Source organism: Felis catus, chromosome D1, assembly GCF_018350175.1.
Source record: "Felis catus isolate Fca126 chromosome D1, F.catus_Fca126_mat1.0, whole genome shotgun sequence".
NCBI lineage: Eukaryota > Metazoa > Chordata > Mammalia > Carnivora > Felidae > Felis > Felis catus.
In genome coordinates, this window is record NC_058377.1 from 81,413,123 (window position 1) to 81,439,128 (window position 26,006).

Sequence of the window (26,006 nt, forward strand, 5' to 3'; positions counted from 1 at the left end):
ATATTAACAATTATGCTTTTCGTAGTCTGTAGTAAAAATATAACAATATTTGGAAGATCTGCATAATTCAAGAAACAAATATTTCCCAGATGACCCATATTTAAGGTTACAAAATTATGCATAGATAAAATATGACTTCAAAACACAAGATAGACCTGTGGATTTTAATGTAAAATCCATATAAAAAGTTTATTGATACTTTAAGACTCCACGTTGCAATTAAACTTTAAGAAATGGCACAGGTAGAACTTTGGTGTAATATCCATGAAAACTATCAACAATTATTTGAAGTGCTATTAAAATATCCTTTGTTTCAACTACTTATCTATGTGAGGCCAGATTCTCTACTTACTCTTCAACTAAAACACCATACTGCAATAGATTTAATGCAGAAACAGATGTGAGAATGTAGCTGTATTCCAGTAAGACAGACATCAAAGGATTTGCAAACATGTAAAACAATGTCATTCTTCTTACTATATTTTTTGGAACTTATCACTATTTTCCTTTAAAAATGTGCTGTTTATATCAATTTGTAATGAATTTGATAAACTATCTTAAATGAATTAATAGATAAATATTTTCTAAATTTATTTTAATTTATAATGTGTGAATAGCAATGCATACACATTCATGCAAAAAGGTTCTTGAGATCCTAGTAATTTTTTTAAAAATTTAAAGGTTAGCTGAGCTCAAAAATCTTGAGAATTATAGACTTGGAGGAAGTTAGTCTCTGTAAAACTTAGTTCTTTATATGATGGAATTGATAATGTACATGTTCTAAGGTTATTGTAAAACTTAACTCTGACTACAATTTAATACCTCACCATCAGGATAGGAATTTCTACTTGTTTTTTTCACTGTCAAATACCAATCATCTAGGAATTTTTCTAACAAATTATAGGTCCTCAATAAATATATGTTGAATAAGTTAAATCACAAATACACATGCTGTTCTATTGGCTGCTTAATTATAATTATAATTAATAATTAGCCAGATAGTGTGATTTGCATGTATAAGACATATATTTATAGAGTTTTAACACATAGGAAGTAATTGGCACGATGCTTGTGCACAGTCAGCACTTAATAAATGTAATCCAAATGAATGGGGAAAAACAGTGGAGGGGTGCCTGGGTGCTCAGTCCATTAAGAGTTTGACTTTGACTCAGGTCATGATCTTGCGGTTTGTAAGTTTGAGCCCTGCGTCGGGTTCTGTGCTGACAGCTCAGAGCCTGGAGTCTGCTTTGTATTGTGTCTCGTCTTCTCTCTGCCCTTCCCATGCTCATGCTCTGTCTCACCCTGTCTCTCAATAATAAATAGATGTTAAAAAAAAAATTAAAAAAAAAAAACAGTGGACAAGAGTTTGTCTCATTAACGTAAACGTACATAATAATGGAAGTTAGAGGATTAATAGGACTTATTGAATCCTGTCATGTGTAATGAAAGAATTGGACCAGAAATGTATAGATCTCTGAATCATGTGATACTTTTCTTTTTTCCCCAGTTGTTTAAAGGGATATGTCAACAACAGCCTATCCTTCTTTGACCTGAGTGAGCTTGGTGTGGGAAAATCTGGTTATTGCAGGTACATACTCGTAAATTATAGCTATCTTTTCTTCTTGCTTTTATCATTCCATCTCCTCCCTCTACATGCTAATGAGCCCATTTCAGCTGTCATTTTCGAGTTTTGGTAAATCACAGCATTTGGGGCCTCCATGCTTTGGTCTCTATTCCTCACATTGTTTGTCTTGTGGATTTTAGGTACCGGGACTACAGAGGTCCCCCGTGGAGTTCTAAACCCTATGAGTTCACCTTACAATACTGGCATATCCTCGCTGCACGATTGGCCTTCATTATTGTGTTTGAGGTTAGTCGCAGGCTGATAAAATTACTATCAGTAAACCCTTTTCCTACTGATAAATTAGTTGGCCCTTTGAAGTCAGTTCCTCACTGACTTCCAAAAAAGGACTTGTGTATATCCCAGTAAAAGATTCAGATACAGTGAAACTGCTATAAGACGTGCAAAAACGCAAAAGCTGAATAATGTAAGAAGGTAGGTCAGTGGGTATTTATACCAGAAAACTAAGATAAAAGAAGCTATTAACAGTTCAACTGAAAACTTAGGTTTGAGCCTGTTAGTAACCATATTTAAAAAGGAAAGGATGGTTTTCATCATGTGATGAGAGAATCTATACTTATTCATTGGGAATAAGAAACATATTTTCTAATAACTTAATTACAGTTGACCATATGTGTGTTTGTATAAAGGACATTGCATAATTCAATAAATAATGCCTGAGTACACTTTCATAAAATGTGCATAGATTTTAATTATCAGAGTCATGTAATAATATTAGACTGTAGTCCTGTGAAGAAATTTTGGAGAAGCTACAGTATTGTTGCCTTCCTTAGCATATAAGAAGCTTGATGCCGTGGAGAATTTAGTGTTGGAATATATTGAGTATCGATTCTCTAAGGTACCATTAAGTTCTACGGAAAAACTGAATGTATCTGTTTTTTTATGGAGAGGAAAAAAAGGAGACATACATAAGACTTTTGGAAAAAGTTTTTTTAAAGGCAGATATACCTCTCCACTGATCTCCAAAAAATATGTCAAATTTTGTAGTGAAACATCCTTTATCCATAAAACGAAGTGCTTACTCTAAGGTTTAATCCAGGATGAAATTCTATTTACCTAATGATTCCATGAGCTTATAAAAATGTCTCCTGATGAAGTGTGATGTTTCACTTTATTACAGGTAACATAAGAGAGGTTAAGGCATATTTCCAACCCAATGATTCTAAAAAGTCTTCTTGTTATTGTGTGTGTTTTTAATGTACACTTTTTCTTCATCTTCTTTCGGAACTCAAGTGAACAGTCTTAGTCAAATGCCTCAATTTACAGCAACCTGTCATCATGAAAACAAATGATTCCCTCTTTATTTTTTCTTCTTTATTCCTCATTACTAATTCCATTACCCACCCACTCCAAAAGCACCCACTCTTTTTTCTTCAGTAGAAATTTTCCCACATGTTTATTTGAACATACACATATGTATATATAGTATTGTTTTAAGTGTTCTTTTTTCAAATTACTTCAATGGTATTATGCAATAACTTATTTTTGTCTCTTACCCATTTTACTTTTTTTAGACCTAGACAGAGATCTTTCTATCAGGTCTATGCAGATAATTTCTTCAGTCTACATATGTATGATAGTTCATTGGTTTTAAATACCATAATCCCCTATGGGTGGGTACTTGGGCTTGCAATAATCTCTCTACCTCTATAAATCTCTTATAAATATTGGACATATTACCTTCTAAACATACGTAAGGGTTTTTCAGGAATATTATACTCAGGTTTGGAAATTGTTTAATTTCACATAATACTGACAGATTACTCTCCAAAATTCCCTTAGATTTTCACCAGATTTTCATATAATGTGAATTTCTAATATTTTGCAATTGAATAAGAGTAAGGTAATATTTTGTTTTAATTTTGTTTGTTTGTTTGTTTTAAGCTGTTAACTCACGTCATCAACTTTTAGTACTACAAAACCATTTTGGTTTCTTTTTTGTGAATTTATAACCTTGATCTATTTTTGGCTGAATTTCTAGTTTATTTGTTGCCAAATTTCAAGATTTTCTTACGTGTTCTACATATTAGTCTTCACCAGTTATAAATATACAAGATATCTTTTTCTTGTCGATAACCCATTAATTTTATCTATAAACAAGTAATGTTTAATTTTGATGCCTTCAGGTCCTTCATTGTTTTCCTTTTAACGTTTTCGCTTTTTTTGTGTGTAGTTTATTTAGGAAATTGTCTTATCTCCAGCTCAAAAATATATTCTACTACGTATTTTACTATTAATTTTATAATTTTACCTATCACATGTGTTAAAGATATCTGGACATTTTATAGAGACTAAGGGAAAAGCTTATTTTTCTCATTCAATATAATTTTTATACTGCTGTTTATTAAATAATATATTATTTAACCATTGATTTGTAAATCCACCTCTGTAATATTCCAATTTCTTATAGTAGGTGTGTCCCTGGCCACAGTGTTCTGATTTCATTACTCCATTTGTCTATTCCTGTTCCTTATCACACTATTTAAATGTCCTGGCTTTGGAATATATCTTCATATCTGATAAAGCCAGCCACTTCCTACCCCTGCCAAGTTTGCTTTTTTTTTTTTGAGAGACAAAGTGGAAGCAGGGGAGGGGCAGAGAGAAAAGGAGACAGAATCTGCGGCAGGCTCCAGGCTCTGAGCTGTCAGCACAGAGTCCGAAGTGGGGCTCAAATTCACGGACTGAGAGATTATGACCTGAGCTGAAGCTGGACGCCCAACCTATTGAGCCACCCAGGCGCCCCAAGTTTGCTTTTATTTTTAAAAATTGCCCTAGCTCTTTAGAGTTATCCATCATTTATATACATTTCAGAAGCCATTTTTCAGGTCCCCTCAAGTATCATGCAAGGATTATGGTTAGAATTGCATTTATAGAAAACACATGTTGACTTATTTACAATATCTGTGCTGACTCATTAATAAACATGAAATTTATTCAAACCATTCTTACATACTTTAATAGAGTCTCAAAATATTCTCTTGCTTGTTCATTCCTTTTTATTTCCAGAAACTTTGTAGATATTTTTATTGCTGTTATAAACACTGTCTTAGCCTCCATTATGATTTGATTGATTTCTGTTGGAATTCTAATGGTCTTTTCTAACATGTGCAATGTTCCTTGTTTAAGTCTTTCATTGGTTCTAACCTTCTGTCTGTTAAATCTGTTGGATAGCCTTTTCAAGTGATAATACAAGTTGCAAATAAGGACAGCTTTGTCTCTTCATTTGTGAGGTTTATGCTCATTTCTCCTGCTTTCCTTACTGTGTTGCTGGAAATTTCAGGAGGATATTGAATAGCAATGGTGTGAGCAATTGTATCTTGTTTCTAAATTTAATGGAAATACTTCAGATTTTTTTAAAATATATGTGCTGCAGGTTTTTTGTTTAAGATACACTCTGTCAGTTTAAGAAAATTATCATCTGTAACTGGTTACAAGGCTGCTTTGATAAATGGTAAACTTTAGCCTTTTAAAAAATAGATTTTTAAAAATACTGAATCATTCTCTCTACATGAATCTGTTTATAGCTTCATTTATTACCATTGTATAGGACTCAGAGCATATTCTTCACTGTTTTAAATTATAACAAATGTTTTTGATTTTTATCTCTATACTTTTGAGACCCATTGCTGGATATTTATGTGCATACCAAATATATGATCAGGAAAGAAACTCCCGATCTACTTTTCTATGGTGAATACAACAGGCTTTACTGTGACCTACTGTGCAGTGCAATTTCCTGAGGCACTGACGTAAACCCAGTTAAAAGTACCTTGAATTCCTCCTTTCCACATAAAGAGAAGGTTGTCACAAAGTCCTATAGGTAAATTCTTTTTTTCCACACATCATCCTAACTCTATCAGTATCAGATTTTCTTTTCTGACAACTGAAAGGTCTACTCTTCTCCATGGGAAAAGAAAAAGGATGCAGTTATTATAATAGGAGATGATATTTAAGTGTTGCTTCTATTGCACCAAGCCCTTCTTTAAGCCCTTCACATATATCTGCTCATTTAATCCTCATAATAACCATTAAGGGATATCATTCCTGTCACCATTTTAGAGATTAGACACAGAGAGCGTAGGTGATTTGCAAAAGGTTACACAGCCAGTAAGGGTCAGAGGATGGTTCAGACATAGGCAGTTTCATTCAGCCTCTGAACTTTGGGCCACAGGCTTATTACCTTTTGGTTTTTGGTCCTGTCTTTTTTATATACAATACTTTTGGCAGTCTATTTTTAAAAATTAATACATTTTTATCATAAAGGAATTATGTAATAGAGACAAAATATTTTACAATATTTGAACTTACTAGAGTAGAAAATCTATGAAATGCATGTTCTGGGGATTGAGTCCACAGTCTCACAGAATGCAGTCATGGGCAGACTGCATTCTATGTGGCTTATACAATGTGATTATGATCTATCAGACCTGAGTTTTCCTGGATGTGATCTTTCTCATCTCTTGAATAGCAATGGTGTGAGCAATTGTATCTTGTTTCTAAATTTAATGGAAATACTTCAGATTTTTTAAAAATATATTTGCTGAAGGTTTTTTGTTTTGCTCAGTTTTCCTGGATGTGATCTTTCTCATCTCTATATATCAATGCATGTTATAATAGGATTGCATAGTATATACGATTTTATAGATGTGAACTTAAGATTCATTCAGTGTTTATAAAGTGATTTCTAACATGTGGCACCTAAAAGAGGAAAGAATTCTCTTTTCTCCTAATACTTATGTGATGGAAGGCAACAGTATAGTTGTTCCAATATATTTCTTTAATTTTTTTTAGGTTTATTTATTTTGAGAGAGAGAGAGAGAGAGAGAGAGAGAGAGAGAGAGAGAGAGAAAGAGTATGTGTGTGTACCAGCACAAGTAGGAGAGGGGAAGAGAGAAGGAGAGATAGAATCTCAAGCAGGTTCTGCCCTATCAGTGCAGAGCCTGATGCGGGGCTGGAACTCACAAACTGTGAGATCATGACCTGAGCCGAAATCAAGAGTTGGATGCTTAACCGACTGTAGCACCCAGGCACCCACCAATATAATTTCTGAAAATGTTAATATTCTAGATAGTACACTCTGAGTTCTGATGCTTGATTGTAAGGCAAATGCAACATTGTTCACAATCTGTTCTATAATTGGCATTCCAGAATCATTGAAAAGTGTACTTTCTCCTCTTAAATTTACAGCACCTTGTTTTTGGGATCAAGTCATTCATCGCATACCTGATTCCGGATGTACCAAAGAACCTGTATGACCGAATACGACGGGAGAAGTACTTGGTCCAAGAGATGATGTATGAGGCTGAACTAGAACATTTGCAACAACAACGGAGAAAAAGTGGTCATCCTGTTCACCATGAATGGCCTTAGTTAATACCAAGGGGCAGTACCAATGGTGGGAATGATAGCAACCTTAAATTCTAGGGGGGATCCAGGAGGAAAGCATACCTGGCAAACCATATATATGATATGTTACTTGGAAATGCATCACAGCCATCTCTGAGATTTGGAATATCCAGGCTGCTAGGGAAGAAAAAAAAAATGACTCATGACATCTAAATGGTTAGATTGACATTGCAGGAAGCCGGGATCTAATTCTCAGAACCAGCCTCAGGGAGTTGTGTGTTTGGAGACCTCTACCTTCCGTCAGCTGCAGTGTGATAGGAAGGGTGGTGGTGAGGTTTCTAGCAACAGTTTTCCATGTAAACGTTCATAAGCCAGGCATGCTTACAGTATCACCTGCTCTTCAGTCACATACTAATCTGACTTTGGAAACTTAGGTGAGTTGAGATACTTACAAGAAATGACTTACATCAGTTATTGCCTTTGCTGCCAGAATTCCATGTCCCTTCAGCTTACAAGTTTGGGGAATTTTTTTTTCTGAGTTTATGGATCTGTGCTACAAGGAATTTATGCTGCTTTACATTGACTATGCAGTCGAAGAGTTGCACACCTTTAGTAGTCAAACCAAAAATCTAAGATTCTAAAAAGAATATCATTCACTGAAACATACTCTATTGCATTGGCTACATTCAAATGTGTTGTATCACTGACAGAACAAGTTTCACTGCCTTTTTTTTTAATTAAATTTCAGTAGAGCCACATACTTATAAAATATGGGTGTTTATTCTCATATCATTTAGAATACCACTCATCCATATTTTACCATGGAGGGCTGTTTTATAGTATGTTTAATTTTTTCCTCCCTAGTTTATTATAACAACTCTCACAGAATAACAGAATAACTTGAAATGCTGTAAATATGTTAGTTTTCCTTGTATTTTTGCACCTTGGCAATATGTAATGCAAGTTACATTTTGTGCAGCTCTGAGATCGGTTACATGGTATGCCATCGTGACTTATTTATTCAGGAAATCAGAAGCCAAATGCTTTGCAACACGTTAAGCTTTTCTAACAATGTGCACTTTTGTTCATGAGCTAATGAAAACAATGCATGAATATAAATTTATATTATTTGTAAATACACACACATGTATTTTTTGTTTTATTTCCTTTTCATCAGTAAAGGGAGTTTTCTGTTACTGTTTCTTTGATAGATTGATTTGGTTGATTTTTGAAAACTCTCTAAAACCAAGATCAAATCAACAATGACAGACATGGTTTTGCATTGTTGTGGAGTTGCTATTTCGGTGTCAACTCTGTGAGTGTTATTGTTCACAGACAGATGCAATGGGAATGATGAAACCTCAAGTAACAAAAGTCTGGCGGAGGCGTAAGCTCTGGGAGCAGGTGGGGAAGAAAGAGGAGAGTTGAAGTAAGGGAATGTGTGGGAGAAATCAAGACACCTTTCCTTGTGAAAAAAATCAAAACTGATCTCAGTTTTCCTCCCCTGGGAATGGGTGGCGAATTACATACTCACACATTTATATACATATATATAGTCATATATATGTATTGTGTGATTATTATTTGTCCAATCAGGGTTTTTTTCCAGTTAAAAATTTTCCAATTTTTCCCCAATAAAATTTTCCAGTTTTTTCCGATTGCTTTCCAAATAAAGCATGGTTGTTTCCAAAATGTATAAAGACCAGATTAAAGACAATGGAAATAAAGCTGCTTTGTATATATGCTAGAGTATCTCTAGTAAGAAAATTATAAAGTTTCTCTTACTGGAAAACTATTTGCTATCATTCTAACCCTGAAAATGTTTTTTTGTTTTTGGTGGTTTTTTTTTTATTTTTTCTTCTTTTATTCCAGGAAAAAGCGGGAACTATTCCAGATTATAGTTGTTCATTGGTTTGTTCTTGTCAAAAATGAACACTTCCCCACTTGCCCTCTGATTCTGGGCAAAAGGAAGGACCCCAGACTCTAAACTTCCCTCCCAAGCCCTTGTTGCCAAGGACTCTTACATTCAGATTCCTCGGAGGTTCTGTTTCTGCCACCTGCTAGTCATAACAACTAGTTCCACTAACTGCACAAAGGAGTTTTCAACTCCTCCATGTTTGTAGTATCTGCAGCATTTCCTTTTATTTTGTTAGCTGAACGTATGCCATGCCTGAGGATAAATGTTCTGTACGCTTATTGAAGACATAAATGAACCTGACATTTATGTCTTTCCCAAATTAGGGACACAAGACAAAAATATTTGTCTTACTGTAGAGCAAAGAATAGTGATAGTCATGCCCTTGAGAATTCTTTCTGCTCTTTTTGAGTTATTTTTATACTACCACCATCAGTGTTTAAAATCGTATTGATTGCCTAGAGAGAAAGAAAATGAGAAGAGAAAGGCATTTTCAATAAAAAATTATAATACATTGATTTAGGCATTGCTGCCTTTGGTAATTTTCGAGACAAATAGAAAATGAGAGAATCACCGAAAAAGTTACCTGAAATTCTCCTTTTGTGAAACAATGCAGTAGAACCTAGCTATTCTTTTATGGTTGTTGACAGCAAAATATTGACAGCCCCTCACAGTATGTGAGTTTTAAGTCACTCTGCTTTCGTCGAGAGATATGTTTTATATCATGGTTTTCATAGGAATACAAATTATTTCACAAAGATTTATATAGCACACACTATTCTCAGGAATTCTGTATTACATGAATGCTGCTTATCTATTTTCATATTCTAAATCGTTGTCTTTTCAAGCAAATGACTAACATATATGTGCATGCAGTCTGCCTTGACAAGTTGTTCAAAGCTGAAGCACTTTCCCAGTCCAGTGTGTGAAAAATTTATCGAGACTATAGCTGAAATAGTTTGCAGTTGTCTGAGTCTGTGCACGCACTTTTCGATAAAATGCTGCTGAGTGACTGCATGATGAAATACAACTTCTGAACGCTGCACTTTCTTCCAGAATGGCTGTTAGCACAATCTGTTTTAGAACGGAATGGAAAGGAACCTCTTTCACTCAATAAATTGTGTGATACGGTATTTTTCCTATAATTTGCATGTTAAATTTAATCCTGCTTGTTTTTTCACTATAAGTTGGAGTGTGTTTGGGGAGAAGGGATTGCTCATTCTTTAGCTCTAAAGGCAATAGTTTCCTATTCTTGCAAGCCCTTGTTACACTCTTAAAAAGTTTTGGCTATTTGTTCTCTGATAAGCTCATTGTCATCATCAAGGCATTTGCACATGAAAAGTACAGATGGAATACCGTACTGATTCTAATAATGCTTTGTTCTAGAAACAGAGGGGAGAGGAAGGTTGATTTGTTCTTATGAAAGCAGTAAATGTTTTTCACACAGAAGCATTTTCTTTTTTTCACACTTGGGCTGACTCCACCAATCATCATCAAAATCTCCTTAGGATAGGAATTTTAGCACAGATAAAGTTCATGCCAAGAAAGGAGGACATACAGGGACAGTGTAGCCAACTGGCAACAATAGGCTACCAAATTGCCCATGTTCTCTCAACCTGATGCTCAAAATTGAAAATTTAGGTTGCCTGAAGAGTTGTGTAACTAATATGGTTGAGCTGATAAGTTTGTCAATTGGAGGCAGGTAAACATAGGCCCAGGGTATGGTGTGTGTGCTTGTGTGTGTGTTTGTGTGTGTGTGGGGAGGGGGGGGTGCACGTATGCATACTTACTCTCTGAGATATGCCCAGCTCAGTCCTACTATGGTTATAAGGTATTTCCACTACATTTTCCCCCAAATCACGATATTATAACAGGTTTTAGGAATAATTGTAGATTTCATCCAGAGAATAAGTCATCATCTTATTCTTTCTGGTATTTTCAGTCACTTAGGAGAGAACGTTTTAGGAATGGCCTAAAAACCCCAGCTTTTGATAGAAATGTGTGAATTTCTCTACAGGCATTGCTATTCAAATTGAAATGTGCCAAGAGTTGTCTAACTGGAAGATTGATTTAGCTTTAGCTAGAATCATTGGTCAGACTAGGTTCCTACTACCTAAGATGTATGCATTTGCAATGGTGATGTCTTCAATGGAACTTGCCATCTGGATTCATCTGAAAAACTACATCCACAACCACATTTGATGGTTTTCTTTCTAGAAAACACAAGTATTATAGCCACTATGTTCTAGCAACATCCACATTAAGGCATCTTTTTTTCAGGAAAGGAAAATGAAAGCAGATACGTTGATAAAAAAGAGACTCATATTTAGGATAAAATCCAATTTCTTGTATAATCAAAATCTACTCTCGGGGAGAAGCAGCTTATCCATCGAATCTCACTGTTTTATATGATGATCCCACTTTGTGCCCCAGCAGGATTCTCCCTAAATAAAACTGGTTCTACATCCAGCTGGCTCCAAGTGAGTCTTGAGTACACGAGAGAGTAAACTGTGTGGATGCTGTGTTGCATCTTTCTTTAAGAAGGAAGGGGGCAACATTTCCAGACATATGCCTATATTGACTTCCTCAGAATATTTATTTCCATCTTAATTCTCTCTGTGTGTGGAAAAAGCAGTTTCTCTGCTTTCCGTTTTTCAGAAGGGAAAACTTCCTAAATTATTAGTTGAAAAACAAAATTTAATGATACCTATTAAATAGTCCCCACAAAATATAACTGTTATATATATGGATGGCTAACCCCATGTGGTACTCACACTGCCTCAAATGCTTTATAATTATTTTGTTGGTGTCCATGCCACTCAACATTACCAGGTGAATATAGTCAGCCTAATTTATTTTTAAATGATTATTTTTTAAAATAATCTCTATGCCTTACATGAGGCTTGAACTCACAACCCTGAGATCAAGAGCCACGCCCTCTACTGACTCAGCCAGCCAGGTGCCCCCACATCAGGCTAAATCTAATCTTTCTAACAAATAGTATGAGCCAGACTTTCCCCACTTTTCATTAAGTGAGAATAGGGGGATTGAGTGGCCAGAAAAATCTGATGGCAAAGATAATTGTGGAAGCAATGTTTGGGGTATGGTTGAGGGGATGTAGAGACTTTCCTACCTAAGCAAAAGTGCCTGCTTTGCAGGTCTTATTTCAGCTTTTTCTGTGCACATACTCTGACTTCTTTCTGACTGAAAAACAACCACAGTTTCATCCATTCTGTAAAATTCAGAAGAAATGAAGTTTTTTCCCATTATTTTTTTTCTTTATCTATTTTAAGATTACAAGGCTAAATATGGTAAGCTTAGATTTCAGTGACAAGTCTAGCCAACGAATAAAAGTCTCAGTTCTCAAAGCTGAAGATTAAAAATGCACTTAAAAATATATGCAATTTTATCTTTCTAAGATGTGTGGCTATTGGCATCAATATTGTGTTTTTCATCTAGGAAGCAGCTAGTGGAGTCCTTTAATTGAAGAGGAAGTTTGGGGAGGAGACAGTGGTTTCTCCAACCATTTTTATTCTTACGTGGATTATTAATTACGAAGGATCATTAAAGACTCCTTCTAAACTCTCGTAAGAAGTTGCAATGCCAATTTAAGGAAGATTTGCTCCTTTGAAATAGATTGACTCCATTTTTCAGGTTACCATTCTTGAAAGGTACATAAACCTTTATTATGTAGATTCCAAATCAATGACATTGGCTCTACAAATTCTGCTGACTGTCTTACGCTGTTACAAATAAGCAATTTGTGGATTGCTCATGTATTTTCTTACATGGCAGTTACATTAGGGCATTGAATCAATATACTACATGAAATTATTTTTTAGCTTTTAAATATGTCAAAGCAGATTCTGTAACGAGGAACTGGATGTTCAGAACATCTGTATATACACAATTGCTTTAACATTTTTTAAAAACAGATGAATGGTTGTTTCTGGGAATTCCTAAGGACAAAAAAGCCAAGGTCCATAAAAGACATCACCATTATATATTGCTTTTCTTAATTTATAGTAACCTATTATATTAAGTCATAAAATCCTTCTCATGGTTACTTCTGAGACAGTGTGTGTGTTTGTGTGTGTGTGTGTGTGTGTGTGTGTGTGTGTGTCCCCAAGCCTTTGGGCAGCCCAAATATTATAGATATCCAAAATATGTAAAAGAAGTCATGTTAATATAGTATGTCAAATCTTATTTTGAGGTATGATTACTTGGTGACTTGGTAGACCTGCCTTAATCTATTAGGTTTATATAAAAGATTTTCGAGTGGATAACTATTTGCATCCCACTCCTAACCCTGTAGAAAATATTCACATTGATCATTTAAATACACTTCAATCTGAACTTACTTTTAAAAACAAATAATTAAAATAGTTATGTATCTTATATATCTATACTCATTCTACAGACATTTTACTTAAAATTGAGTAGTTGTATAAATACAGCACTAAATTTAGAAGTATTTCATAGCTGTATGAAAAAAGACACACAAAATTTGAAAATAGAAAAAAATAATTTTAAATTTCCCACTAGTATACAGAAATATTAACAACTAACATTTCCATGATAGAGTAGGATTATTTTTCTAATTTGTCATGAGAGTATAATGAGAGAGGCACCAATATCTTCTCCCACCCCAAGTAAGGGCCATGTTCTGATTAAATAGCCAAATATTTGTATATCTAACTCTGTCTTCTGAAGATAGCCGATATTTCAAACACCAGGAGTGCAATAATAGAAAAGGGGGCTTATGAGTGCTTGTTACTCACATAGGCATTTGCAAATCTAGATTGGTATGGTCAGGAGATTGGAATGGAAATAACAGCATTAACTCTTTCCAAGAATTACAAATAAAAATAACCCATTAGATGATTATCAATTATGAATTATACTTGATTAAAATTTTGTTTCCTTTTAATATCATTGGTAATATCAATTAAATTTTAGTTGTTTGGAAATAGACTATACTTCAAGGTTATTAATGTTGGATAAAAGAGGTAACTTTACAGTAAACCCAGCTACCTTACAATACTGAGATTGAGCACATGAAATTTCTGAATATGTATACATAGAGAGCTAAAATGTCTGTAGCATTTTAAAACAACTTATTTCTAAGAACAATTTAAAAGGAGATTGCTCTACTTTTTTTTCTATTTACTGATCTGATCTTTGTAATAATGTTTAAGTAAGATTGTAATACCATAAAGATTTGAAATATTGTTTGCAAGTCCCCTGGTGTGTGGTTTATTTCTTTTTCTCTTTAGAATGAAATGCTAGAACCCTATAAAATCACAAAGGAATGAAATTTATGTTCATGGAATATTATTTGAATTAAACAACGGAAAAGCCCTCGCCTCTTCTGCCGTTGTTGGAAGAATCACAGTTATAAACTGTGCACTGAGTCATACACGTGGCTTGAGATGCCGTTTACTTATAAGTGTTACATTGGTAATACTTAACAAATCATATATATGAATATTGCATTTTCAGTAATAAACTTATCTATCTTTATAAAGGTGGGTTTTTTTTTTCAAGAATTTAAGACCCTTAGAAATCATACTTTATTTAAAATTGCCATTAAAAGGCTACTGTTTGGAAATTAATGGCATGACTTTTAGTTTATAGTTTATGGTTACCTTGTTCTTTCTAACTCTTAAACCGCTTCAGTAATTCACATACTAAGCCAGTATCTTGAAAATTCTAAAGAGAAACAGTGAACCAATTTAACTTAAAATGAATACTGTAATATCACTTTCTTTATATACTGCAGACTAACAAGTATTGAATGTTTTGTGGGGGCCAGTCACCATGCTAGTTCATATGACTTACCTCTATAAATCTTCACAACAACCCTATTACGTAGGGACAATTTTTGCTCCTTTTAATTTGTAAGAAACTAAACTCTAAAAAGTCTTGGCCAAGATTGCTGAGACAATTTATGTCAAAACTTACATCTAAACCTAAGCTAAGTCCAATCTGTCACCTTCATCAATAAGCTGTACTTCTTGGGGCACCTGCTTGGCTGAGACAGTTAAGCATCCACTTCTTGATTTCGGCTCAGGTCATGATCTCAGGGTTTATTTGTAGGATGGAGCCATGCATCCGGCTCTGTGCTGATAGTACAGATCCTGCTTGGAATTCTCGGTCTCCCTCTCTCTCTCTGCCCCTCCCCTGCTCACTCTCTATCTCTCTCTCTCTCTCCCACACAAAATAAATAAAGATTAAAAAGAAAAAGCTGTACTTCTTGCTCCAAATGGTACCAAAGAGAATATCAGTGACCAAAATGAATTCATCAGAATGAATGGAAGAGAACACTGAAGTCATTCCGTTTCATTTTTACTAATATTTGTGATTGAGTTTAAAAGAAAGAGACCAGCATTAAGCTTGGCACATTTTAGGCCATCTTAGAACTCATCATTCATAGCTCCATTTACTGAGAATATCCCTGGTCATTCTGTGGCAAAAATGGCCACAAGTCCAGCGCATTTCCATGGCCCGGATTTAACTTGGCACTGAACAGACCTTATACCACACCAGCAACCTTGACACAAGTCTGAGCTGATATTCCTAGGGAGTAAGAGTAGGAAAGGTGCAAGAAAGTAGTCAAGTCTATTGGCTGCACTTACTTCACAGTTTCTTTCTGTTTAGCCACACAACAAATGTGGTTCCCGGACACTGTGGAAGATGGTTTTTCTCTTGAACTCCCATCTGGTCTCTACCTGAAGCCTTAGATTTTTCCATATTTGTTCAAATAGGAAGAATTAGGAGGGATCCTTATATTGACCTCTCCAAGCTCTCAGAATGTTGTCATAATGAAAGACGACAGAGCCATTTTTATAATGATGATGATGATGATATCTTCCATTTGTAAGTCATTTTATGCCTTGATAACACTCCAGGTAAGAGAATTAGTGACTAAGAAAAGAAAAAGTGTCCCAAAAAACCTTCTGGGAAAAATGCTGACCTAGTGATATCTGTGGGATAATTTGTGAGTAAAATAAAGAACTATTTAGTACAGTTTGTTTTTGTACAATTTCAAGTGAAAGTCCAAAATCTTGAAATGTATTATTTGATATATATCTATATAATACACACACACACACACACACACACACACACACACATGCCCCAGCAGCCTCTCACCCAGTGCCTTGAGTGTCTGGTGTGTCTGGAGAAGCAGCTCCATGCCTTACTGGTTCTTAGCAGCAGAGACCACACCTGCGTGCAGGCACCTATGCACTTCCTGGAGAGGGGGGCAGCTGTCAGCTCAAAATGTCTGCTTTGGCAGACTTCTATGTGCTCTCTGATGCCTGAGTGTCTGCTGATCAGACACGCCTCGGGGACTATGGTTCATGCTCTTGCCTGGAAAGAACACCACTCTGTGTTGTTTCTCTAGCGTTAGAATCTCTGACGGGGATGTGGTGAGAAGGCAGGATGCAGGGATAGTAACGGATTTATCTTTTCCTTAAAGTAAATAAGGGGTAATTTATCAGTAAAGCATTCCTCTGGGGGGAGAAAAAGCCACATATCCAATGGCTGCTGTTTATGAAATTCTCATCCTCAGAGTGGTTGTTTCCATTCCCAATCATAAGATATTAACTAAACCAATGAGGTTTGGCCAAATTTTCAACGTTCACCCAATATATTTTTGAGTCTCTAATTCATAGGAATGTCCTAACTACTAAATCGTTTAGAAAACAATTGCGCCTTTCAATCTACAAATCCTTAGATCAATACCTTCATTACCTTGCTGGACTAGAAAAAGTGTTTCTAGAAATTCTGCTCCTTCTCATTTTCAGATATTTTTCCAAATGTATTTTTTACTTATTCTTTCCTTCCTTTTCCAAATGTATTTTTTCTCATGTCGCTTATAAACCACAACCCAATTCTCTCGTTTTCTCCCTCTATTCTCCTCTTCTATTGAGTGGAGGGAGAGAAGACAAGCATTGGGATGTGGCTTATAAATTCCAATTGTTTTTTAGTTCCTTTGCATATTTTTTACCACTGATTTTTTTCTATATTCTCTCCCTAATAACAAATACTGGTTACATAATTTTTCCCCAAATTATGCTTCTTTTAAGGTTTTCTCCTCCTGGGTTACTTTTAAACAACATAGCCTTTGGGACTTCTTATCCTTGCCCATTTGGACCATTTCTTTTTATTTTGCTGATATATTATTTCTAGACCTTTTGATCTCACCTGGCCACCAAACTAAATATCTGACACCTGCCCTAATGGACCTGATGCTGAGATGTTGGCTCGTTTCCTACTATCTTTCCTCTGGTCTAGCCCCTGGGCCACTGGTTCTTTCTTACTTTTTAAGGATTTCATTTTTTCACTTCATCCAAAAAGCTTGCACTGCCTTTCCATTTGTTAACTATTGTTCAATTGTTTCCTGTTACTCTAGAACTTAAAAAATAATTTTTGTGAATTCAACTGTATAGATCTTTATTTCTCTCACCTTAGCCTGGTGGAACATGTTGAGCTGGTGTAGAAGAGCTAAGTAGAATATAATACCTGTGGATGAGGTATTTTGCTCCAAGGAAGACCCCATGACTAGTGAAATCTGTGGGCTGCTAAGCTACTTGCAACATTCTCTTCCAGATGCCATCCTAACAGCCTCCTACATAGGACATGCCTTTTTCCTCTTTACCCAGCCCTGGGAAAGACTCCAGACTTTAGTTGAGCACAATCATTTTTCCCTTGTAAGGTGATAGAAAGAAAGAAATACTACATCAAGAGCCCAAAGGGAGCAGTGTGTTTAGTTATGATTGTGGCATTCACTAGATATACCAGTCCCTCTCCTGTACTGAGCAAAATTATTTATAAGGCTTGGTCAGGACAGCTGTAGTAGCAGGGATGACTGGAAGAAGACTTAAAGGTATGGGGGTGTGGGTTGAGGGGGTTGATGGCATTTAAGTGTTCCAACTGTAACTGCAGTGTGGGGTGATGTGAAATGTGCCTACATACATGTGAGATATGGGGGCTGGGGTAGATGGCATTCTTCCCTTTTATCAGCAGTGATGGAGAAGCATTTAATATGCATACCCCCTTCCACATTCTGCCTGTAAACTCCAAGATACTTGATTCTTAGAGAACCATCAAAAACCAAACCAAACAAAAACGATGAAGTTTAATATGACATAAAGCAAAGGGACTGATTCTTTTCACTGTGGTAAAATCCAGTCCTAATTCAACCCAGAAGGAAGTTTGCCAGTACACTTAAGGTTTGGCTGTTTCTTCTCATGTGAAAGTTGGGGTCTTCCAAAGAATATCCTGGGAATATGCTGGAAACAGTCATTTTATTTGTAGTTATAAATAAGTATAAATAGATATGAGACATCCCTGTCTTCTAGCAGTGGCAACTACACAAGTCTGCTAACCCATAGGCACATAGTACATGGTCTGTGTGTATCTGTGTGTGTGTGTGTGTGTGTATGTGTGTGTGCTGTGTGTGTGCTACACTCGCATGCATGTGTTAGAAATGAGTAATCTTCTCTAGTGCCATATTGTTGTAGCTTTTGTCCTTGGGATCATGACCTGGAATATTGACCAGGTCTTCTTGCCTGAGTCCATTCTGTAAGACAGATTCAGCCCCTTGTTTCCAGGAACTGCCATTCTCAAGGTTTTCCTGAAGAAAATGGAAAAAAAAAAACCACAACACATATTAAAGAGTTAGTCTTAATATATTCCAAATCACTCTCAGTGACTCTTGCTCAGCACCACCCCCAAATGATATAATATGATCAAATGATATATCAAATCAAATGTTATATAAATAGGAAAGCAATACATTTCTTAATTCATAACTATGATGATGATTCAATTCATGTAGGTACTATCTCTAATGATAATAAAAACAGAAAGAACAATTTAGCAAACATTCGCAATATATCTTGTGTTGTGTGATGAAATGTATATTGTATATCTCTCAGTTAGTATAGTAGCCCTGTAAGGTAGTAGCGTTATCTCCTTAGGAGAAACAAACCTATGTCTCAGACAGTGGTGCTGCCCTTCCTTCATGAACAGCAAGGCCTCTTGATCATAGCAGTGGGACCTACATGCAGACTCCCCCAGAGGTTGCCTAATGTCATTCTTCAGGAAAGGAACCCAATAATGACATACTAAGTATTCCCTCCCACTCTTAGCTCATCCTTGAGAACAGAAGCTGCCTGTATCAACAGGATTTATCATTCATTCCAGAAAATTCTTGCCCAGGAATACAAGTCGCAAATCAGTAAATAGCTTGATTATTTCCTTCTAGAACTTCCTCCAAACCCATTTACCAAACAATGAACTGCTTGATCAGCTGCTTTCTCAGCAAAATAGAGTGCCTTCGCATTCTGAATGCCTCTCAAGACGGTGCTCTCCTTTCTTCAGTAATTATTAAACTCAGTTTTACTTCACATCCGTATTAATATGGTGTTTTGGGGAAGGAGAACAACTGACCACTTTGGTGATGTGATATAGGTAAAGAGTCTGTCTTCTAGAGTACTGAAAGTATGAAATGTGTGGGACTGAAAGAAAGTCAATAACCCATAACTAAGAAAAAAATATATACACTCTTACACTTAATGAGGCAGAGATGATTGACATAGATAAGACCATTTGCAAACTTAACAGGAAACGTTACATCTCCCAAGGTCCAGCTATTGTCAAATGCTGTAATAACTCTGAGGGATTATTACTCTTTTACCAAATGGACCCTAGACAGCTTTGTTTTCATTCCAACTTAGACTCCTGTCAGAATCTTACAGTGGGAACCCAAACCTTACAAAAAATGTGCCCAGCATCCCTCTTGTTAAGGGTGGCATTGCCTGCTTTCCCTGGAGTGAGCCCCCACCCACCCCCCCGGGCTGCATCAAGTCAATAAGTTAGATTTGGTCTGAACACAGGCTGTTGCTGGTGGCCTTTGGCTGATAGGAGCTTAATGACATTTGGATGGTGTCTCTAGTCTAAACAGTTCTCAGTGGGATAAGGGGAGTTGGGCATCCTGCTGCTTCTCTAAGAAGTTCTCCCAGTCAATCTGACTCCAAATTTACACTTCATGGAGCTAGAGATGTTTGTGTCCAGATGGCACTGTATGCTCTTCTCCCAGTTTTCAGATATAAACTGAGGTTGAAAGAGGTTAAACAATTTACCCAAGGCAAGTAAGACATGGAACCAGGATTACATCCAGGGCTGACTCTAAAGTCTATGCTTTTCACCATGATACTAGATTGTGCCCCCTGTTTTATTCCTTTTCTACTGTTCATTTTTATACTTTTCCTAGAACTCACCCTCAGAAGGGGTAAAAGGGCTTTTGGAAACTACTTGCAATGCCAACAATTCACCCCAAAGGTACATTTACCTGTCAACATATTTATATGCTCAAAAGCTAATCAGCTGAGGTTAACTGAAGCTGAAACTAGATTCAGATTGTCATATTCATTGCCTTCCTTTCTCACACCCACCTTTGCAGATGGTTTAATTGGGCAACAAGGGAATCCTTGTGAGCTCATGTGTGTTTTTCAGAAGCTCAAACATCAGCTTACCTGCTCAGTCCCACTGTCATGCTGAACACCACACCAGCACAGTCTTTTGTATTTCTTAGACCAAAAGCAAAATAAATTGCAAACCGGTCTAATTAGCAGTGGTTGAATATCCTTGCCAGTTTGATAACCTATTAATGAAAGGACAGATGGATTAGGTGATTGCACATTTCTAGGTCTTCTATAAAGATTTGAGTATTGTATACTTACTAAGTAGGTCACTTCTTAGTATAAGAGTGAAAATGGGCCTGGCTGGTTAATAGACAGAGATTGGTAACTGCTCAAAGTGAGTAGGAGGACAGATTTTTAAATATCCAAAAACTGTCAGGTCAGGCAAATTCACAGCTATAGGGTTAAACAGAGACACCATACTTATTTTAAAGATGGATTATGGAAAACTCTATTCTTACCCTTTGTAGGTCAACAGAGGGGATAGCAGGAATCATAATTTCTTCCTTTAGGAAAACTCTTGGTTTTTCACTCAAATCAGATATATTAGAAGCCATCAGAGTCCATATTTGTAAAATTAAAAAGATTATGTTTACCGTTTCTTCTTCCTTCCACCCCAGTATCCTGAATAAGCAATACTCTGACATTCCCTTCAGCAAGTCTAGACTTTCCTGACACCTTCTTTACAATCTTTAAAACACACCTGGCCAACGTCCTATTCCTTCAAATCCTGCTGTGGAATAAGTCAAATTGATATTTGAACCAAGCTTTAAAGGATGACAATATTTCCTGCCTAGAACTTTTGCAAATTTTGGTATCATGATAATTATTCACAAATACCCAATCTCATTCAATGGTAGTCATTAATTCGGCAGCCAATTTAGTCTAAATGTCCCTAAATGGGGTAGCAGAGTGATGGTTACAACCTTGATCCCATTCCTCCTCTGTTCCAGACACTGTGCCAGTCTATAAGCTTTTTTTCTCAAATTTATTTCTAGAGATAAAAAAAATGTAGACTCCTAAAGCTTCAAATTGAAGTTTAAGTGATATATTCCCCAGCATTATGTCACTCTGTCAGAAGACATTCAAACAAATAAATTGTACTCCTCTTAATAATAGTATTTGTTTATTAGTGAATGCCTTCTATGTACTAGGCATATTTTATGTAGACTATAAAATATATCTAATCTTTATAAAATAGATATTGTGATTCTCCTTTCATAAGTAAGGAAATAATAAATTTTTCTATGGTTTAGTAAATGACAAAACAAGAAATTAAACATATGTGATCTTAAAGCCTGAAACACTCCATTTTCCTTAGTGTATGTGTATGAGTGGGCAGTGAAAAAGAGAATCATATAACTTCAAAGTTCTAGCCAAGGGCAGCCTGAATAAGAAATATTTAATCCTGAACCCAACTATTCCCAGGGTTTCAAGCAGAGAAAACTTTTGTCTCTTAATGTACCACAAAAGTATCAAAGAGTTCTCAAATAAGATAGATACTTTATGTCTAAGGGAAGAAGCTGAGCCTTACTAAGAAAAAAGAGTTCTATACTTCACATGGATTTTTTGTTTGTTTCAAGTTTTTGTTTAAATTCTAGTTAGTTAATATATAGGGTAACATTGGTTTTACTTCATATGGATTTAAATTTAGTTCTATTCTTGGTTGCGGGGGAAGGCTTTGGGAGATAGTAAACAAAAAGCCAAAATTTAGGGCTGCAGTTCTCATGGATAAGAAGGTTACAAATGAAAATAGAACTCAAGTGTGAGGCTCTATATTTGCCCTCAATCAAGAGCATGTATAATCCGTTTAATGAGCAAGACCTTAGGAAACAGGCACTGAAAAACATCGTCCCCTTCTGGTGGAAACCATTTTTTTTTTAATTTTTTTTTCAACGTTTTTAACTTATTTTTGGGACAAAGAGAGAGAAAGCATGAACGGGGGAGGGGCAGAGAGAGAGGGAGACACAGAATCGGAAACAGGCTCCAGGCTCTGAGCCATCAGCCCAGAGCCTGACGCGGGGCTCGAACTCACGGACCGCGAGATCGTGACCTGGCTGAAGTCGGACGCTTAACCGACTGTGCCACCCAGGCGCCCCTGGTGGAAACCATTTTTGTCAACAGAAACTACAAGGCTATAACAGCATAATTAATGAGAAAGGAGAAGCTCAAAAGGGATGAGACCATTTCCTGTGGATGAAGAGGTTTCCCCCCGGGGAAAAAAAAGAGTTTGCGCTTGAAATGTCACCAGTTGTAAAGCAACTTTGAGTGAATTTGAGAAAGACCTCCATCTAGTATGTTAGTTAAGGCTCACCCATGAGATAGGAGGTGGTTATGAGAGAAACTCCAGTCTCTTACTGAGATGAAGGAGGAAAGAACTCTTAATATTTAACCTTTCCTACTGATTGTTACATTACAAAGGATTTTCTTACTGCTTTACTACTGATTGTTATATTACAAAGGATTTCTTACTGCTTCTGGGGGCCATGTGTTGAAGCACCATTTCTTTTTCCTGTAATGTATGGGGAATGTTTTAAAATAGATGTTATATATATATATATTAATAATCATATATATATGATAATCAGGAGAATGCTTTTGCGTATGAACTTCAAGAGAGTAAGCATATCTTTGGGAAGAAGGGTTTCTTGCAGTGGATCCAAAATCACACCAGTAAGACATCCATCTAGCCCACCAATGCATGAGGCTAGCCCATGTCTTCCTTGGCCCCAAAGAGAAGAATCCATGTAACCAACCTGTTATGAAGCTGATGATTATCCCAGCAGCAATGCATCCTAAGCAGCCCACTGCACTGTAGTAAAGGTAGGAGAGCGAATACCAGGTGTCAGCGATTGCAGGTCTGTGGATGACAACAGCACGTGTCAGCAGTTCCATGAGTTCCGATGTTATGATCCACAATGACTTAGAGGACCACTGAAGGTTCATTGTAGGGCCTGGCATTTCTCAAAATTCCAACACTTTAATTTTTTGCCATTTGGTTATTTTTTTAAAGAATCAATTGTAGACTAACTGGGCTCTACACTGCACTCAATCCAACTCATCCTTGCATTACTAGTAATGTATGCACTAAATTATAAGAAGTACAATGAGGACTGTGCTTTCCATTTCTTTTGTATTATTCACTCTTTAGACATTTATTAAGCCAAGATTTAGTGCCAAGAATTGTGGCAGATATTGGAGATAAGAAGATGAGTGAGCTGCAAAGTCTACATATAGGAGCTAACGGACAATCATAAAGTGGAAGGGTAGCACCTCGAATTAGGAACAAAGAATTCTGTGAGCATTTGAAAAGAGTATCAAACCCAGGCTTGTGTGTGAGACAATACCTGAACTTGTTTTTAAAGACTAGTTAGTAGCTATTCAAGGAAGGTAGCTAGGGCCAGGATCTAGCACTCCAAAAAAAGAGGATAGAAGAAGCACAGGCAGGAGGGAGGGAATATGGTGGACCTAGGAACTATAATAGGTTATTATGTGTTTGTAAGAGTTATGGAAAGGAATGCTTCTAAACTAAATGAAATTCAGAAGCAAATGGAAGCAAGATAATGGAGTGCTCATAGACTATGTAGGCAGGACCACATACTCAGGAGCACAGTCCTAGGATGTGGCTCTACCTACTTCATCCCAGTGCAGCCCATAATAGTTTTTCCACCTGATAGAGTTACGGAGCTATCCAAAATTCTTAGATTTGTTTCTATAAACAATGAGAGTGTGAGAAAGTGCATTTATTAAAGTCAGGTACAGTGCTACAGGCTGTATTTATCCTTTCTCACTTAATCCTCTCAAAGCACAAGCAAAGTAAATATTATTTCCCTCATTTTTCTTTCAAAGTCTCTTGAGAATTCACAAAGTAACAAGTTATTAACTTATGCAGAGACAGAGTGGATAAATGATAAAACCCACATCCAAACCTACGCATTTCTGATTTCAAAGGCCATGATGCTTTCCCTAAACCATGTTATCTCCTGCATTTTGGTGTCTTAAATTACCTATTCCGGCCAGAAATAGAAGATAAATCCTTTGTTAGGCCCCATTTAGTTTGATCTAGAAGCTGCAAGTTCACAGCAGTGCTCCCAACCCTGTGTCCACAACCATTCTACTCAGGTCCTTTACTCTTTCAAGGGCACGAACCTTGATCTTCATACCCACCCATCTATTCCACACACACACACACACACACACACACTACTTTTCTTATTTTGAACTCATAATTCCAATTAATTCTTTTGCTGAGTTCACTCTTGTGAACCTGGGATGCAGAGGAATGGATATTCAGAATATTCAACACCCCTTCATGGCACTCATCAGTGCTGGGCACTGCCCAGGACTCTCACAGGAAAGCAAGACCGGGCTCATCAGACTTATCCCTGGAGAATGGCTCTTCCTCAAACCTGGTTACCCACTGCCTGGGATTGAACATCATCTTTAAGTTCCACATACCGGCTGGATAGCTCTGTAGGTGGTGATAGTGTCACATTTGATGGGACACACTGGTCTGTTGATAAAGGCAAGGGCCATGTCTTGGAGTCTGGTGCAGGGTAGATCAAGGCCCCAATGGCCACCCAAAATGACAAGATGATTCCAGTCAGAAGGCCACCCAGTGCACCCTTGATGAAGGGAAAGAAAACGTTAGTGAGAGATTTGACAAAGCTGTTGAAAGAAAAAAGAGATGAGGAGTCCATGCCTCAGAGATTCTTACTGACCACCCTAAGTCTTGGCCACATGTGCTGGAAACAGCACACCCAAACTGCTTTTCTTCCAACTCCCACAATGCAGTCTTATTTAGGAGTAACTTGTTCCTTAAATGAAAACACAGGGGAGTGCTTTAATGGTTACGATTTTTAGATTTCTAGCAGGAACTTTTTTTTCCCTCCGTTTAGCTTGTTCTTACCATTTAATCCGTCAAGAGACATATAACATGATGACTATAGTTAACATCCCTGTCTGGTATATATAGAAATTGTTAAGAGAGTACATCCTAAGAATTCTCATCACAAGGAAAAAAATATTTTTTTTGTCCATATGAGATGATGCTAAACTCAATGTAATTATTTCACCAATATGTAAGTCAATTCACTATTCTGTACTTCTTATATTTATACAGTGCCATATATCAATTATATTTCAAAACTTGCGGAAAAGCCTATTAAGACCTCAGTTCCTGGTAGAAGAATTTCAGAAGCCTGGGAAAACCTCAGAAAATGGAGACAATGTCATTTTTCATTGACAGCCACTATAAGCTATTATATAGAAATTCTTTCTCCCATATCTCTTTCCAAGTGATTCTAGCAGAGTCCCTGACTCACAAGCTTGGAGCTTTTTGTTTGGGTCTAAATATTAGCAAGCATATTTACTAGCCTTGTCATTTAAGGGTTATGCTTCTTGATAAACAGTGAAAATCAATGAGTGACAGAGTCATTTCTCCTATAAAGGAGAAAGAGCAGTCTAGCAGTGATCAGGGCCACTGGAAAATAAAATCTGAATCCTCCCAGCCTCCATTAGATAGTTGAGCCTTCTATGTGAGAGAGAATAAGTTGGTAGTTTCTCTGTTTATTCAGGGAAAGACTTTTTGATAACAGGACCAGAATGTTTT

At 36.5% G+C, this 26,006-nt stretch overlaps 2 protein-coding genes across 4 annotated transcripts in view; one reads left to right on the forward strand and one right to left on the reverse strand.

Annotated features, from left to right (window-relative positions):
- The window catches only part of ANO3 (anoctamin 3), a 426,276-nt gene extending 412,134 nt beyond the window's left edge, over positions 1 to 14,142 (forward strand). For all 3 annotated transcript variants that reach the window (XM_023239658.2, XM_023239659.2, XM_019812199.3), the window contains 3 exons: positions 1,508 to 1,588; positions 1,765 to 1,870; positions 6,830 to 14,142. In XM_023239658.2, the coding sequence (XP_023095426.1) occupies positions 1,508 to 1,588; positions 1,765 to 1,870; positions 6,830 to 7,012 (370 nt within the window). In that variant the 3' untranslated portion in view covers positions 7,013 to 14,142. The remainder of the gene's footprint in view (positions 1 to 1,507; positions 1,589 to 1,764; positions 1,871 to 6,829) is intronic.
- A 3,886-nt stretch (positions 14,143 to 18,028) lies between these two features.
- The window catches only part of SLC5A12 (solute carrier family 5 member 12), a 48,503-nt gene continuing 40,525 nt past the window's right edge, over positions 18,029 to 26,006 (reverse strand). Inside the window, exons 12-15 of the mRNA XM_003993114.4 lie at positions 24,854 to 25,020; positions 23,152 to 23,255; positions 20,450 to 20,577; positions 18,029 to 18,546 (exon numbers count right to left, since the gene is read on the reverse strand). Of these exons, the coding sequence (XP_003993163.2) occupies positions 18,394 to 18,546; positions 20,450 to 20,577; positions 23,152 to 23,255; positions 24,854 to 25,020 (552 nt within the window). The 3' untranslated portion in view covers positions 18,029 to 18,393. The remainder of the gene's footprint in view (positions 18,547 to 20,449; positions 20,578 to 23,151; positions 23,256 to 24,853; positions 25,021 to 26,006) is intronic.